The following is an 18,490-nucleotide window of genomic DNA, read 5'->3' as shown; positions in this document are numbered from 1 at the left end:
ACGATTACGACATATGTGGTATTGACAAGTTCAAGGCTCGTTCACATCTGTGCCCGGTCTCCGTTATGCTTTCCGTTTCCTGCACAAAACAGAGGCAGGAGACGGAAACCTGCAGGACTCTTTCATACCCATTCATTTGAATGGATTTGAAAGATGTCCAGCCGTGAGCGGCGGTGAGCGCTTTATGCTCTCCGCCGCGAAACCACTGTTTTTTTTTAAATCGGACACAGTCGGACATGCAGTACTTTGTGTCCGATTTTAATAAACCGGTTTTGCGGCGGAGAGCATAAAACGCTCACCGCTGCTCACGGCCGGACCCGCTCTGACAGCTTTCCGTCTTCTGCATGCAAAGCTGAAAGCTGAGAACGGAGACCCGAACGCTAGTGTGAACCTAGTGTCAGGAGAAATTTTGTAACGAACTGTGGAGTGCTTTTTCTGTTTCACCCTTTCATGAAAATGAAAAAATTAAAGGTTTTTTGGAAAAATTGTAATTTTTCATTCACACATCCCACTGTTAATAAAATCTGTGAAACAACTTTAGGTTAAAAATGCTCACTATGACCCTTGATAAATTCTGTGAGGGGTGTAATTTTCAAAATGTGGTCACAGAGGATGTTCATGGTACTGTTGCTTTAGAGGCCCTGCAAAGGAGACAGGACACCTGAAAACTATTTCAGCATTATCTCCTTTTCAAACACGCAGTGTCGCTCCTTCCCTTTGGCGTGTTGCTGTGTTCCCAAATAGCAGTTTACATCCACATGTGAGGTATTTCTGTGCTCGGGAGAAATTGTAGAACAGATTTAGTGATGCATTTTCTCTTTTAACCCCTTGTGAATGTGTACATTTTAGGGCTGAATGAACATACTATTGAAAAAAGGTGATGTCTTAATTTCATCTCTCTATTGTTTTAATTCTTGTGAAATGCATAAAGGGTTAACAAACTTCCTAAATGTGGTTTTCAATTATGAAGGGTGCAGTTTTCAAAATGGGGTGATTAATTTGCGATCAATAATATTTAGGCTTTTAAAATCCTACTCAGATTTGAAGTACTCTCTTCAGTTTGGAATATTTTCTGGTAAATCTGAAAAATCACACTTACACTTGTCAGACTTTTAAAGGGAATCTATCATTGGGGGATATGTATTTTAAAGGGGCTCTACAGTATCATTGGGAAAAGTCATTTTTAACTAAGCACATCCTTGCAAAGCCTTTAGAAAGGCTATTTCACGCATACTTTTTGTATGGAAATCACTGCAGTAGTTTGTGAATAAGTCAGTTTTTATTCATATGCTAATTAGCCTTCTCCATGCACCGGAAATGTCTGTGTGCACTGTCTGTTCTGTGTGTGTGAGAGCAGAGAGGCTGCTGCTGATGACTCTTCTCTCTGGTCTCACACACACAGAGCAGACAGTGCACACAGACACTTCCGGAGTGCTCGGAGAAGGCTAATTAACATATAAATAAAAAAAGACTTATTAAAAATCTACTGAGGCAATTTACATACAAAAGGTTTGTGTGAAATAGCCTATCTAAAAGTGACTTTTCCCAAGGATAGAGCCCCTTTAAACTAAGCACACGTTGGTATAGCCTTTAGAAGGGCTATTCTACTCGTACCTTTGGTTCAGTCTTGAACACCTCTGTTTTTGAAATAAATCACTTTTAGCATATATGCAAATGATGCTCAGGGAGTACAGGGGATGTTCCCCCTGTGCTCCGAGCACAGCTTTGTCATCATACCTTGAATGCCAACTCCTGGGCATTCAAGCAGCCGATACTATCTTCAGCGGGATTGAAATACAACGCATGTGCTGTCGGCTCTGCCACATTGGGTTAAGGCAGAGCCGACAGTGCATGCTTGGTGGCCATCTTTATTCTATTCCTACACTAGCGTATTGTGCTCATGTACAGCGCATGCACAGGATTTTGATCCCAGTGAAGACAGCATTGGCAGTTTATGCAGTGAAGAGAAGGACTAGGACATGGGGTCATGATGCAACGGCCCAGGAGGCGACATGCAAAATGTTCTTAAAGAATAGATTCGAGAGTTGATTCATTCTATTATTCTTATTATCAGATGTGATTTTGTTGTATGTGCTATGCAGTATGGGTAACTTTGTATCCTAAAAAGGGTATTTGTGTGTGTCCCTTTTTAGTGTGTATGGATTTCCACAGTTGTAGATCATATGCTTTATTTCAAGTTCCTGAATATGTTATTTGCAGTTGGACTGTTATCAGGTCTTTCAGGCGGGGATTGTTATAACACCATGATAACTTACAGATAGGGGCAGTCATTGTAAGGTCAAACCATATTTAAATAACATTGATCTTGAGCCTTGTTAGTAGGAGAGTGCTAAGTTGTATGTGTGTAGGCCTTTCTTAACTTTACTTACTACTGCACTGTTCATTCATTCACGAATATAAACATGTTATCAATATAACCTTGTAAGAACAAAAGGATACTGCTGTAGCGTCCAACAATGCAATGTGACTTTGTAAGGGTTATTCCTATATCTTACATATACATCTTTAATGAATATATTTGTATGTACAGGAGTTAGAGAGGTTGTCTAGTGAACAACAATGGTGTGCAGACCTTAAACAAAAGGCATATTCACTACACCAATCCACTGCCACTCCTGTTCTGGTGCTACGTGGCTCCTTCGCCAGTCTCTGCTTCCTGGTCCCTCCTGACATACAGGAAATGCCGGGTCAACACTTCAGACATTTATTGTCTAAGTGTTTATTTCTTGTGTTTCAAGAGAAACGAATAAGCAGAGACCAGTGGGGAACCCGGCAGGAGGTCATTAAAGCGAATATTACTGCTACGTACTATTACATAGAGGCAATGTAACCAAAATGGTGAAGTCTGTGACCTCAGGTCCCCACTAATTTTGACAATGGACTTGGCACTTTTTGTTACTGAACATCTGACACCACATTCTAAGAAAACTGTCATTGAGTCAAACATTCATACTAACAACAAATTCTCAGTAACAGGAATCTTTAAGCAGTGCCAAGAAAGGTTTGAATTTTCAATAGACTTCTTTTATTCTGGATATGAATGCTGATCTGGGATTGACAGACTTTACTAGTGCAATCGATTCTCATGTATCTATGACATATCACAAGATCACTTTGACTGGATCTCAATTAACCCCTTGAGGACACAGATTTTTCATTATCTTCTGAAATCTGAGTCTTATGAGGGACTATTTTTTGCAGGACAAAATGTACTTCAAAATGGCGCTATTTAATGCTTATACCATAGACTATGGCAATATACCTATGTAAGCCTACCTATGTAGGATTCAATAGTTATTACTATGGCAGGTCTGAGAGTCTTCCAGCCTGCCATGGTAAAGGGACAGTTCCTGTGAACTCCCCACGGGAGGAATGTTCCATTGCCGAAAATGAAATAGAAAGTTTAAAACCCCGGCATTCACTGTAATAGTCTATCACTTTTCGCAAAGGGGCTGAAAGCCTAGTATGTTACAGAATGGTTTTTGGTTCCTTTATTCTATAAAGTTTGTATTTTGATGGCCAGGGAAAGAAATCCAGCATTGATCACTGTGATCTCACCTATTACTGTTAGACACAGGGGCAGGTAAAGCTGCCCTACAGTATGAGGACAGGTATCTCCCAATGTCTAGTCTTTTGGACTCTTGTAATTTGAAGGCAGAGATCGCAGTATTATCAGCGTACCTCAAGTCTTCTGTAGAGATCGGCTCAGAGGTGTAGGTAGGGGTGACCATATAGTGGTAAATACAGGCTATACACTGGGCTCTGCAGACCATTTGAATGAATACAGTACAGGAAAAAATTAGCAACTTACAGGTTATGTTTTGGACTGTAATCATTCCCATTTCCCATCTCTTCCATCTGCATCAGACAGCCATGACCACTACTTCTTCTACCTGTGACTATTTTCTGTAAAGCTTGCCACAAAGACCTGTTTGGCTTCTTACTTTTCCAGGCACCTGACCCACATTGCCCTCACCTACACAAAATCTCCTTCCTGCTGCTCTGCCAAATTTTATAATATAAACTCTCCTGGAAATGAATAATAACCCCCTGTGTGCATCTTTAAATTAATGATATGTGCCCCGTTTATTAATAACGTCCCTTAATTCCTCAGTATATTAAAAGATCGTGGGGTCCAGCACTGTTAAGATATATGAAGATACAGCTTCTTAGTTTACATCCATGCTGTCTGCTTTATAGTTGCCATATGAAGTAATTACAACTTTGTCACATAGAGATGAATGTGATAAGTCTGGATTTACATCACACAGAAGCTGTGAGACACCCAGAAATCGGTCAAAACACACTAAAAAGTATACGGCTGCATTAATTAACCCATTAATAGCACTAATAGACACTTTAAAAAAACAAAACATTTTTTACTCAGAAAACCCCTTTAACACCCCCAAGGCAACCCTGTACTATAACAGTGTTTCCCAACCTTTTCAGATTCAGGGCACCCTTAGTGTTCCACAGTGGTCTCTGTACAAAGCATAATAGTCCCCATTAAGCCACTTTTCACAGTATTACGGTCCCCAATTGTCCCCAGTGGCCCCTTCACACAGTATTATTGTTCCTTTTAGCCCTTTCACACAGTATTATGGTCCCCGGTAGTCCCCTGTGGCCCCTTCAAACAGAGTTATTGTCCCCCATCCCGCTACACCTTTAGTTAGGCTTCAATCATTCCAAACATGTTTCTTTAAGAGTATTGTAGAAATGCTTTGAATTGGGGCTTTAGCTATAAGGCCTCATACAGAGGTTAGCGCACAGAGCTAGTCCTAAGCGTTCCTTATGATGGCATCCTCTATGCACTATATTAAGGTGTTATTGCCACTAAAATCATTGTCATTATTATACAGGATTCAGTGGAACGTACGCACGAAACACCTTCATATGCCTCTATATAAAATCAGTATGGCTGATAGTGGATTCTTATTATGACTCTGTACTGCCCAGTACAGATTGACAAAATATAAAGACACATTTCATGGTGTGGTTTTTTTTTTTTTTGTTTGTTTTTTTCTTCATCTTTTTCAGAATTGTTTCATCTATTCATGGAATTATTGCTGCTGTTTGTGGGATAATTGTCATCACTTCTTGCAAAGATGTGAAATATAGCAGGTAAGTGCAAGAAAACAAATTAAGTTATCATTTGAATATTATTTTTTATCATATTAAGAGATCTAACCTCTCCCAGGTATGCATAAGATGAGAAATATTTGGTTACTGACAACACATTTCATTACTTCGCTTGTTTAGGTATCCTACATGAATATTCATATTCTACGTATATTGAGTATTGATTCCATACAAGTGTTGTCATACATTACCATATATTAGTCAAAATTTTTGTGATATTATCTGTGCTGACAAAAGAATTCAGAAGATGAACCAAAGTAGAAGAAGCTGATTAGATCTATTCATTACCAGTTTGCAGCTTAGCAATGTGGCTCAAAATTTTGAATAGTAGTTTCAGATGTGGGGCAGTCTACTATGAAAGCCTGCACTCTACACTTATGCTGCTGATAGCCAGGGCTGAACAGCAAATGTCAGCTGTCACATACCACTGATACCCTGTTCCAACATCCAGGATCAGTGCTAGATGCAATCCTAGTCATTTGGCCCCTTAGCTGTTGCTTTCAATAAACTCTGTCTCAAGCATCACAGACAGAGGTGTGCTCGTGATTTCCAATTGCAGCCAGGGGCCACACGATTGCCATATTTGTATTCCTTTGCCGCTGTGCTTTCACTTACCTCCTTCCAAAGCATTAGGTCTAACAATGCTTCCAGTCTCTCTATTATCCTCCTTTGGTACCATGTTCGTGAAGAAAGGGGGAGAAGGAGCTAGATTTTTTTTCTATCTCACTACAAACATTGTCTCATGCTTCCCCCGCTTAAGGTCAGCACTACTCTCTTAAAGGGGTTTTCCCAGGAAAGCAAGTTATCCCCCATAGGAGATAACCTGCAGATCAGTGGTGATATGACCGCTCAAACTGCAACAGATTTCTATTTATATGGAAGTGCCACAGATAGCCAAATACCATACTTTAGTTGTCTCCCATTGAAATGAATGGGTATTCCGCCTCAAAATTGATGGCAGATTCTGCCTCTCATTGTAATTAGAGATAGACGCTAAATAAATAAGTGTCCTGCTCGACCTTTCCACAGATTCTGTCGCTGATTCAGCCACATAGTCTGTGTGTGAGACACCGGCTGATGATGCTCATTCTTCTGAACTTAGTCAACAGTGAATGTCGAAGCTCTTCTTCGCAATTTTGCCACAGGAGCTGAAAATGAAGGGGAATCAAAACTGTCTACCTCAAATTCCTCTTTATTTTCAGCCATTTGAACGGTCCCTTAGACTTTTTTCATATCCCATTCATAGGCCTCTATTATATTGCATTCTTTGGCTTCTGTTTGCCAGTATTCACTGGGGCCTCATTTATTTTAACTCTAGGGAAGCAAACTATATTTTGTCATATAGTGGCATTTAATAAAATTCATATACTGTGCGATAAACGTCTTATTACATGGATCCTGATGAGTTATGTCTATATCTGTTTAGCAGATACAGAGAAAAAGTTAGAGCTGGTCTAGCTAAGTGTTTTTATGTCTCATTCAATCATAATGTTATCAGTGTTTTGCAATCCAACGCCCTATGACAATTCTAATAGTCATTAAAGATAGTGATGTGTAATTATTGGATCTGCATTGTGTTTAGGGTAATTGTCTCAGAAATGTAATGCCATTCTCAATGCACATGGGCACTCTAAATATCAAGATCAGCCACTGGAAGCTAACTATGCAATGGACCAATGACATGCCAGATGCGCTTGATGCTAGACAAGTCTGGGGACGCCACAGGCCATGATAGAATTTTTAGGCCATGCAGGCTCGTCACAATAGTAGTAGAGGAAAGAAAAAAAAAAGGGGGGTGGGAGGGGACATGGTAAGGGGACAGCGGATCAGGCTGTCACCCCCAGTCAAGATCATTCAGAGTAGAGCCAAGTAAGTCAAGTAAGTCCTGGTAAACAATCTAAAAATCCCAGGACCTGTGAAAGACCTCTTAGTGATTATTTACTTGAGCTGTCAGGTCTTCCAATACAATTTTTGGCACTATTGATAATTTGAGAAGTGTATTTAGAATCGGGAAGGATTTTTTTCTGTATGATGAGAAATTGGTTTCTATCAATGGGGTTTTTGACTTCTACTGCATAACTATTGTATACCAGTATTGTAAAGGGTATTAGCCAAACTATATGGACATATGTCTTTTTCATCCTTACAGCGTCTTTGTTACTATGAACGTGAACTGGAAGCCAACTCTATGCAAGGAGTATTAAATGGATGTAAGCACCATACGTATTAGAAACAATTTTGTGTGTCATACTGATACATAGCACTGATATGGTACAAGTAATTCAATTTAATATTCCAAAAATTCTTATTGTCCAACAAACAATTTGTTCTCTTCAAAGCCCTGCCGGGTAATATGAAATATGTTACGAGAGTAGGAGCAAACAACTTAGCAGTAGTATTCAGTTAACAGTGCAGAGAAAACCACATACAATGACATTAATAAAGTGTGAAATAAGGGTATACTAATACTGTATTTTCAACCCACAGACACTGGCTGGCTACAGCGTACATATGGGTGATAATCCCATACATGATGTATGATACATATGTTATGTATATTCGCCACTGGTATAAATGTAAAGACAGTAAGGTTTTGAATGGAAAACATCATTTTACTGCTGCAATGAACAGCCTTCTGCGGAAAGACTTTCTTATGCTTGTTCATCACATATCTATCCTGACCATCCTTGTGCCAATTGCTTTGGTGAGTACATTTTCTAATATAACTGAGAAAGCATTAGCATGCAAATTCAAGGTGTCTATTCTTAAAAAAAAAAAAAAGGGGTCCTGAGCAGATTACTTCTATATTTTCCAAATTTTCTAATAGGGCATGTGAACCAAGGTATCCTTTGAGGCTGAGAGCCCACGTTGTGAATATGTAGCATTTTCGCTGTGGCAAAAAAACGCTGCATATTATAGTAGCTGCAAAGTGGATGGGATTTTGGATAATCCCATCCACGTATTGCAGAAAAAAATCTGCAGCAGAAATACTGTGATTTCAAAAACTGTTGAGGTTTTGTAAATCACAGCATGTCAATTATACCTACGGAAATGCTAGCGGTTTCTGTATTGATATAATAGAAACAGAAAGTCTTCTGAGGAAAACTCTGTGGACTTTCTGTGAAAAATTCTGCAGAAAGAAACGCAATGCGTTCCCACCATGGTCTATTCTGCAGCGTTTTTTGGCTGTGGCTTGCTGCATGGGGCCTTAGACTAAAGTTGTTTTCATGGCTAAAAATGTTGATGACCTAACCTATCCTATTGATCATCTATTGTCAGCAGCTGATGCACAGAGAATGGAGCAGGAATTGGGCAGTTTTGTTCCCTGTATTGTGGTCAGACCAGGTTATTGCAAATCAGCTCCCATTCATTTGTTTGGCCACCACACACAGAACAACACTGCCTGCTTCCTGCTCCATTCTCTGTGTATCACCTGCTGACAAAAGTTGATTGATATAACTTCCAGGTAACACCCCCACTAGTCTAATACTGAGTGGTCATATGTACAACTTCAGTTCCAACTTTTTTGAGCCGTGTTGCCAACCATTTCTAAATTGGAGAATTGAAAAAATTACTAACTTTCAACTATGCCCTCTTGTGAACAAAATATGGTTGAGATTTCCAAATCATTGCATTCTTCTTTTTATATTTTACACAGTGTACCAACTTTTAGTTGTTGGTAGGTCAACAATATTAAATTAGTGGGGACTTTGTTACCCTGAATCCCTATCGATCAACTGTTCTCAATAGTTGATACACAGAGAGTGGAGCAGGAAGCAGGCAGGTTTTGTGTAGTGACAAAACCAAGTTACTGCAACTTGGCTGTCAAGGAACTTGACAAGGGGGCTCCAAACTTTTTGGAGAATTAACAATAGATCTTCTGTGGAGGTAGGCTTGCTCAGATCCTTCTTTATCTTCATGTAATCCCATATGGACTTGATGTTGAGATTAGGCCTCTGGGGGGCTGTATTATCATTTGCAGGAGTCCTTGTTCTTATTTAGACTGAAGCTAGTTCTTTATGACATGTATTTTTAGGGTAGTTGTCCTGCTGCATTATAAACTGGAGCCAGTCAGATGCCTCCCTGATTATAATGCATGATGGATAAGTGTCTGTGTATCTCATCATTAATCCTGACCAAATACCCAACCCCATTTGCTGCAAAGAACCTCCAACATGATTTACTGTTTCTTGCAGACTCTCTTTATTGTACCACTGTCCAGCCCTTCAGCAAACAAACTGCCTTTTGTTACAGCCAAATATTTCACATTTTGAGACCTCAGTTCACAGCACTTGCAGCCATTTTCCTAGATCCCAGTTGCAATGTTTTTGTGCATTGTTGATTCGCTTGGCCTTGTTTCCACGTCAAAGGTATGGCTTTTTGGCTGCAAACTTCTCCAAACAGTACCTGGGTCCCACTAGCCATACTTCTCCAAACAGTACCTGGGTCCCACTAGCCATACTTCTCCAAACAGTACCTGGGTCCCACTAGCCATACTTCTCCAAACAGTACCTGGGTCCCACTAGCCATACTTCTCCAAACCGTAGATGGTTCCTTTATTTTCTGACAGTTGTAAGTAGATTACACTGCTGGGAATCTTCCAATTTCAAAAGGGAATTAATCATGATGTGTTTTCATATGCTGCACATGTTTCCTTGAAGGACCACTTCATCTATGATCCTAAACCTTGCCTGTTTCTTGGCACATCTTGAAATTTGGCTGTAACAAAAGGCAGTTTGTACCATCATGGAGGCATCCAATTGGCCTCAAATTTATTATGCAGCAGAACAACATCCAATATTTGCCACTATCATTAGAACTATCTTCATTATAAAGAAGAACAAGACGCTCTGGAAATGAAATCTCAATTTTATCAGGTTTGCAAGGAAAGGAGGACTTGAGCAAGATTACATCAACAGATAATCTGGAGTTACTTCTCCAAGATGTTTGGAAAAAGCTTTCTCCTGAGTTCTTTCAAAACCTGTGTGTGAGTATACCTAGAAGAATTGATGCTGTTTTGAAGGCAAAGAGTCATTACTCCAAATGTTGACTTGGTTTAAATTTCTCTTTAGTTTGTTCTTTGTTTTTTGTTAGCTGACAATAATAAACTAATAACTCTCCCATTTTTAAAAGCATTTTTACTTATTAGCATTTTTCACACCTGAATAAAAAGTTTGCTTAGTCCAGTAATATTCTGTGTAATATTATAATGGTAGTCACGATAGTATTAAGGCCTGAGTGCATTTATAAAAATCACTCCACTATAGTAATAGTTGCCGTGGTACCATAGCACTAAGTGTAATATCAGCTTCGCTTTTACTATTATGTTAAACTAAGTTCAGCAAAGAAACTTGTATCAACATGAGTTGTCATACTTTGCATTTCTTCCACCAGGTCTTCTATACTACATATGCTGATCTTATTGTTCTTATTTTCCTATTTTTTTTTTTCCAGTTTATAAGAGGAGATATTGGAGATTTCTATGTTGGTTGTCTCTTGGTAGCAGAAATGAGCACACCATTTGTATCACTTGGCAAAGTTTTAATACAGGTATGTGTTAGGGTTCAGTTACTAATAACATTATAACACAGTTAAACTCTGGCTACTACTTTACTTTCTGATTTGCTATTTAGAGATGAGCGAACACTAAAATGTTCGAGGTTCGAAATTCGATTCGAACAGCCGCTCAATGTTCGTGTGTTCGAACGGGTTTCGAACCCCATTATAGTCTATGGGGAACAGATACTCGTTAAGGGGGAAACCCAAATCCGTGTCTGGAGGGTCACCAAGTCCACTATGACACCCCAGGAAATGATGCCAACACCTCTGGAATGACACTGGGACAGCAGGGGAAGCATGTCTGGGGGCATCTAACACACCAAAGACCCTCTATTACCCCAACATCACTGCCTAACAACTACACACTTTCCACATTCAAAAAAACCTCTATCAAAGTGGGAAAATACCTGGAAACCTTCTTTACTCCCCAAATGGATGGACACAAACCCCAATTTAAGCTCAACAAACAGTAACAACCACCCCTTTAAATCACGTTCCCCATGACAACCACAAATGGAATAGGCAATGGGAATTCCAAAAGCCCTCACCCTTAACTGTCATTTTGAGTGTGTGTGTGTGTGTGTGTGTGTGTGATGTGGTAAGACCTTCCAAAATTCACTTTTCTAGCCCTTAACATGAGCCCTTCCAAACAAAGTTACAGGACCTTAAGCTGAGCTACCAGCAGAGATTGAGGCCCTTGGCATGAGTAGAGCCTTGCACCAGCAGTGTTTTTGGCACTTAGGGTGAGTTGAGCCTTGTACCAGCGTGTGTCCCTTAACATCAGGCGGGCCCTAAGTTCTGCGCTTTGCACAAAAGTTCCACATTAACTAGGCTGAATGGTACAAAGATTAGTAGGCCCGAGAACCAGGAACAGGTCTTGCAATGGCTGTCGGATAACGCTTAAAGCACATTGTCCACCAGCCAGGCAGCCTCTACCTCCTCTTACCCAACAGTCTTGTCCTCCTTCCACCCAAAATTCCCAATCTTCCCAGAACAATAACCCCAACTGTCCCTGCTCCCCAGAGCTGTTCTCCCTTCCTTTGACTGTACCGCAACCTGCCCCTCCATTTCGCGATTCCACGGACCTAACAGACGAGTACCTGTGTCCAGATGCTCAAACACTAGAGTCTCCTCCATTCCATCTCCGGTCGATTTGGTGGCGGATGACCAGCAACCCACCCTCATCAACGACGATGAGACGCAGTTGCTGTCAGGGCAGCCAGTTGACATGCGCATTGTGCAGGAGGAGGAGGCGAGACAGGAGTTGGAAGAGGAGGTGGTGGACGACGAGGACACCGACCCCACCTGGACAAGGCAGATGTCAAGCTGGGAAAGTAGTGTGGATGTTGAGGCAGGTGCAGCACCAAAAAGGGTAGCTAGAGGCAGAGACATGTCCAGAGGCAGAGGTCAGCTGCTTTGCCGAAGCCAGGCCAGACCCGGAATGTCCGAAGATGTTCCCTTTTGTACCCAGCCCAGAAAAACTCCCCCATCGAGGGCACGTTTCTTGAAGGTGTAGAGTTTTTTCAAGGAATGCGCCGAGGACAGATATAGTGTCGTCTACACAATTTGCCTCTCGAAATCGAGTAGGGGCCCTGAGAAGAGCAACCTGTCCACCACTTCAATGCGCCGTCATTTGGAATCCAAGCAATGGAATCAGTGGCAGGCAGCAACGGCAGGACAAACGTCGCCCGTCGTTCATGCCACTGCCTCTGCTCACAGTGCTGGCGATGCACTCCAGAGGACGAGCCAGGACATCACTTCATCTGCCTCCGCCACTTTGTTGACTTCTCCCTCATCCTCCCCTGTTTGTCTTATCTCCTTCTCCTGCACCATCAAAGGCACCATCAGGCGCTTCTTTACAACAACCCACCATCTCTCAGACATTGGAGCGCCGGCAGAAATACACCGCTAACCACCCACCCACGCAAGCCTAGAACGCCAACATCGCTAAACTGCTGGCCCAGGAGAGGTTGGCGTTCCGGCTTGTTGAAACTCCCGCCTTCCCGGACCTGATGGCAACTGTGGCACCTCACTATGCCGTCCCTAGCCGTCTCAACTTCTCCCGGTGTGGCGTCCCCGCCTTGCACCAGCACGTGTCACTCAACATCAGGCGGGCCCTTAGTTCTGCGCTTTGCTGCAAGGTCCACTTGACCACCGACACATGGACAAGCGCCTGTGGTCAGGGATGCTGCAGTGCTTATCTTTAATGACAGGCAGGGTGAATGTGGTGGAGTCTGTTCCCCGGGTGCAAACTGGGGTGGCCTATCTCCTCTCCCTGGCCAAAATTCATGGCAGGAGTAGACTGAAACCCTACGAAGCTGCAACCTCCACCCCAGCTACTAGCGGAAAACACTGTAACACTGGCATGGGGAGATGTCAGCAGGCCGTGCTGAAACTGATCAGCTTGGGGGACAGACAGCACAGTGCCTCTGAGGTCAGGGATGCCATCCTGGCTGAGATGGCATTTTTTTTTCCCTGCTACACCTGAGGCCTGGCATTTTTACGCCTGTGATAATGGCTGGAACCTGGTAGCGGCTCTGGAGCTTGCCAGCCTCCAACACGTTCCATGTTTGGCCCACGTCTAACCTAGTGGTGCAAAGTTTTTTAAAAACATACCCAAATGTACCGAAGCTACTGTTGAAAATGCGGCGCTTGTGCGCCCACTTTTGCAAGTGCACAGGAGTCGCTGCTAGCCTAAAAACACTCTAGCAAGGCCTACATCTGTCCAAACACAGGCTGTTGTCCGTCATTCACACACGCTGAAACCCTACAATACCATATCTTGAGCAGGGTGTGTGAGCTGCACAGACCTTTGATGGAGTTCCATCTACAAAACCCAAGGGTTCCTCAAAGTCAGCAACCAAAGTTTCTGCACCATGAGTTTCCAGGGGTGGCAGAGTTATGGCTAGGGGCAGAGGCATGGATAGGGATGATGTCTAGGGGCAAAAGCAGTGTGGATGTGGAGGCAAGCTAAGCAGGAAAAACTGGGGGTACAAGCTAAGGCATGGACTGGGGTGATGTCTAGGGACAAAAGCAGTGTGGATGTGGAGGCAAGCTAAGCAGGAAAAACTGGGGGTACAAGCTAAGGCATGGACTGGGGTGATGTCTAGGGGCAAAAGCAGTGTGGATGTGGAGGCAAGCAAAGCAGGGAAAATGGTGGCTAGAGGCAAAGGGATGTCCATAGGCAGCAAGGGCAAAGATGCAAAACTCTCCCGTTTCAAGAATTTTCCTGACTTGTCTCCCCACAAAACATTCCTGGGAGGAGGGCTGAAACACCACCCTCCTCCGCTGTTAAATTGACCCCAGCTACGAGCTGGAAACGCTGCAACACTGGTGTGGGGAGACGTCAGCGGGCCGTGCTGAAGCTCATCAGCTTGGGGGCCAGACAGCACACTGCCTACAAAGTGAGTCATGCCATCCTCGATGAGACGGCAATGTGGTTTTTGCCACTGCACCTGGGCCCAGGCATGTTGTCATGTGTGATAATGGCCGTAACCTGGGATTGGCTCTGTAGCTTGGCAGCCTGCAACATATTCCATGCCTGGGCCACGTTTTTAACTCATTGCTGCTAATCTTTTGAAAAAGGTACCCCAATGTTCCTGAGCTACTGGTGAAAGTGTGGCGCTTGTGCGGATAGTTTTTAAAGTCTATAGTTGCCGCTGCTAGCCTCTATGCACTCCTACAACGCCTGTACCTGCTGGAACAACGGCTGTTGTGCGACGTCTCCACACTGCTGGCACTAAACATTTCATGTGTTGAGCAGAGTGTGTGAGCAGCACAGACCTTTGATGTAGTTCCAACTCCAAAACCCTCGGGTTCGTCAAAGTCAACTCCCTCAGTTGCTCAACCATGAGTGGCCATGGGTGGCAGACTTATGTGAAATCCCATCCCATCCATTGCACTGGACACGAAACATTAGCATGCGCTCAGCACAACTTCGGATATGGCAGCTGCGTTAAGCAGGGTGCAGGGTACAACACAGACCAGGCCCGAGCACCAGGAACAGGTGTTAGAAATACTGCAGCATCTGCCATTTCCTTCCAATTTTGGGGTTTTGGACCCGCCACCGACTTGTCTGGACCTAAGTGGGGATCATGAGACACAGTTGCCATCAAGGCAAGCTGTGGTCATGTGCGGTTTGCAGTAAGGGGGCAGTGCGCAATTGGAAGAGGAGTTGGTGGATGACGAGGCCACCGACCCCACATGGACAGGGGTGATGTCTAGGGGCTAAAGCAGTGTAGATGTAGAGGGAAGCTAAATCAACAAAAATCCTGGGTAGAAGCAAAGGCATAAACTGGGGTGATGTTTAGGAGCTAAAGCAGTGTAGATGTGGAGGGAAGCTAATTCAACAGAAAAAAAAGGGTAGAAGCAAAGGCATAAACTGGGGTGATGTTTAGGGGCTAAAGCAGTGTAGATGTGGAGGGAAGCTAATTCAACAAAAAAAAAGGGTAGAAGCAAAGGCATAAACTGGGGTGATGTTTAGGGGTGAAAGCAGTGTAGATGTGGAGGGAAGCTAAGCAGCAAAAACAGTGGGTAGAAGCAAAGGCATGCAAAACTCTACCCTGTTGGAAGACTTATTCCTAGGTCTGGAACACGTTAATGGCCCCCCTGGACAAATTACTGCCACTCAGGGGCCTAGTGTCACCAGGAGGGACAAGTATAGGCGCATGTTGTGGGAATACCTGGCCGACACCAGCTCTGTCCTCTCCGATCCCTCTGTGCTCTACAGCCTACACTTATTTTCTCATCTTTTTTTCTGAACTGCACATCTCTTGCCTGCTTCCTTTGGGATCTTAGAAATGGTGGTCCACTTCCACAGATGGTAACTTCAATAGACAGTGTAACGGGAGTAGCTGAGGGATCGCTGTCTTAACCACTTTTTGGCACAAAATTAACTTCCAAAGCCAAATATGGTGCAAGTATATGATGCAAGGACACCTACACACCTATCTCTGACACATTGGGGAGTTCACCCTCATGCGCCCTTTTGGCCTGCACCATCATGCGCCTCTTCCCAGCCACTCCACATTTCCCAAGCTTTTCATTGCAGGCAGAAGTACAACACAACCCACCCCCATGCCCAAGCCTTTAACAGCCTCATCGATAAACTGCTGGCCCTGGAGATGTTGGTGTTTGTTTATGCTTCTGGAGACCCAGGCCTTCCGTCAGCAGATGGCAGCTGGGGCACCTCCCTATGCTGGGCCTAGCCGTTACTACTTCTCTTGGTGTGCTGTCTCTGCCTTGCGCCTGCATGTGTCCCATAACATCAGTCGGGCCCAGAGCTCTGCGCTTTGCTGCAAGGTCCACTTGACCACCGACACATGGACAAGCGCCTGTGGTCAGGGATGCTGCAGTGCTTATCTTTAATGACAGGCAGGGTGAATGTGGTGGAGTCTGTTCCCCGGGTGCAAACTGGGGTGGCCTATCTCCTCTCCCAGGCCAAAATTCATGGCAGGAGTAGACTGAAACCCTACGAAGCTGCAACCTCCACCCCAGCTACTAGCGGAAAACACTGTAACACTGGCATGGGGAGATGTCAGCAGGCCGTGCTGAAACTGATCAGCTTGGGGGACAGACAGCACAGTGCCTCCGAGGTCAGGGATGCCATCCTGGCTGAGATGGCATTTTTTTTCCCTGCTACACCTGGGGCCTGGCATTTTTGCGCCTGTGATAATGGCTGGAACCTGGTAGCAGATCTGGAGCTTGCCAGACTCAAACACGGTCCACGCATGGCCCACGTTTTCCAACTTGTTGGTGCCATGTTTCTTTGAAACCTACACCATTGTGCCTGATATACAGGTCAAAGTGGGGCCATTTTCGTAAGTGAGAACTAGCCTCTGCTAGGCAGAAAACATTCAGAGCACACTCCTCTCATCTTCGCACCGTTGGCTGGCGGAGGAAGACGAGGGGGTTGGAGTGGCATCTGATGTCCCTATCCCACACGAGGCTAGAGGGTGCACTTCAGTGCATCCCATTGCTTCACCACAAATGGTGTGAAGGGGAGTGGAAAATGGAGGAAATGGAGAGTGACCCTTACAGTTGGGGCCAGCAAAGGCATGCCAAGTAACACACTGGCACACATGGCTGACTTCATCTTGGGTTGCTTTTCAACACATATTTCACATCATGAAGAACAAATAATACTGGATTTTTTCAAGCCTCGAACCCCGGTCTAGGTCTAATGTCTGTTCCTTTCTTATATTAGGGGAGAGGGAAAAAAATTACTTCAGTGATACGTTTAGCGTACATAGACTGACTATTAATGTGTATCCCACTTAGTGTTGTTAGGGTTACACACCGTCACAACCTGGCTAAAGCTTCTATAGCTGTTAATAAAGTCAACATAACTTTACGGTATCCAAAAAGACAGCTGGTACCGACAGAGAGCAAGACAAATGTCACCCAAAGCTGTGAGCTCTGAACACCCACAGTGACTTTGGCGTCATCATCATTATTAAGGAGCGGGTGGTAATAAATAACTTGGCAGTGCCTAAAACCCAAAAAGCTTATACAACTATATTTACATTAAGATACACAAATGACACTTTTCAGTAGCATGTCATGAGACAAGCTGATAAGCTCTTCCTTTGTGCAGTGCTATTTGAAAGTTAAACGCTGCCTTTATTTTAATTCTGGAGAAGGTGCAGACATTAGATTTAGAACATGTTGTCTTCATTGTCCAAATCCTCTATATAGGTAACGTGTTTTTCGGGCCGAGCTGTCTGGGAACGAGCTGGTGCAGCACTGACAACCTGGGTGAATATGGCAAGAGCCTGAGATGTAGGGTGAATGAATCCCCAAATTATTTGTGGAATTCCCAGTGAGACAATGGCACTATCTACCAGTAGCAAAAATTGTGGGTGCACGTAACCCCAATATATTCTTTGAATTACCAGTCAGACAATGGCACTATATACCAGTAGCAAAAATTGTGGGTGCACATAACCCCAATATATTCTTTGAATTCCCAGTCAGACAATGGCACTGTATACCAGTAGTAAAAATTGTGGGTGCACATAACCCCAATATATTCTTTGAATTCCCAGTCAGACAATGGCACTATATACCAGTAGCAAAAATTGTGGGTGCACATAACCCCAATATATTCTTTGAATTCCCAGTGAGACAATGGCACTGTATACCAGTAGTAAAAATTGTGGGTGCACATAACCCCAATATATTCTTTGAATTCCCAGTGAGACAATGGCACTGTATAGCAGTAGCAAAAATTGTGGGTGCACGTAACCCCCATATATTCTTTGAATTCCCAGTCAGACAATGGCACTATATACCAGTAGCAAAAATTGTGGGTGCACGTAACCCCAATATATTCTTTGAATTCCCAGTCAGACAATGGCACTGTATACCAGTAGTAAAAATTGTGGGTGCACATAACCCCAATATATTCTTTGAATTCCCAGTGAGACAATGGCACTGTATAGCAGTAGCAAAAATTGTGGGTGCACGTAACCCCCATATATTCTTTGAATTCCCAGTGAGACAATGGCACTGTATACCAGTAGTAAAAATTGTGGGTGCACGTAACCCCAATATATTCTTTGAATTCCCAGTCAGACAATGGCACTGTATACCAGTAGTAAAAATTGTGGGTGCACGTAACCCCAATATATTCTTTGAATTCCCAGTCAGACAATGGCACTATATACCAGTAGCAAAAATTGTGGGTGCACATAACCCCAATATATTCTTTGAATTCCCAGTCAGACAATGGCACTGTATACCAGTAGTAAAAATTGTGGGTGCACATAAC

At 43.4% G+C, this 18,490-nt stretch overlaps 1 protein-coding gene across 1 annotated transcript in view; it reads left to right on the top strand.

Moving 5' to 3' along the window:
- The window catches only part of TLCD3A (TLC domain containing 3A), a 47,530-nt gene that overhangs the window by 22,868 nt on the left and 6,172 nt on the right, over positions 1-18,490 (top strand). Inside the window, exons 2-4 of the mRNA XM_075264933.1 lie at positions 5,059-5,142; positions 7,648-7,864; positions 10,615-10,710. Of these exons, the coding sequence (XP_075121034.1) occupies positions 5,059-5,142; positions 7,648-7,864; positions 10,615-10,710 (397 nt within the window). The remainder of the gene's footprint in view (positions 1-5,058; positions 5,143-7,647; positions 7,865-10,614; positions 10,711-18,490) is intronic.

The sequence above is a fragment of the Leptodactylus fuscus genome, chromosome 2, assembly GCF_031893055.1.
Source record: "Leptodactylus fuscus isolate aLepFus1 chromosome 2, aLepFus1.hap2, whole genome shotgun sequence".
Lineage (NCBI taxonomy): Eukaryota > Metazoa > Chordata > Amphibia > Anura > Leptodactylidae > Leptodactylus > Leptodactylus fuscus.
Note: the sequence above shows the minus strand (reverse complement) of the source record. Positions and strands in the feature narration are given on the sequence as shown.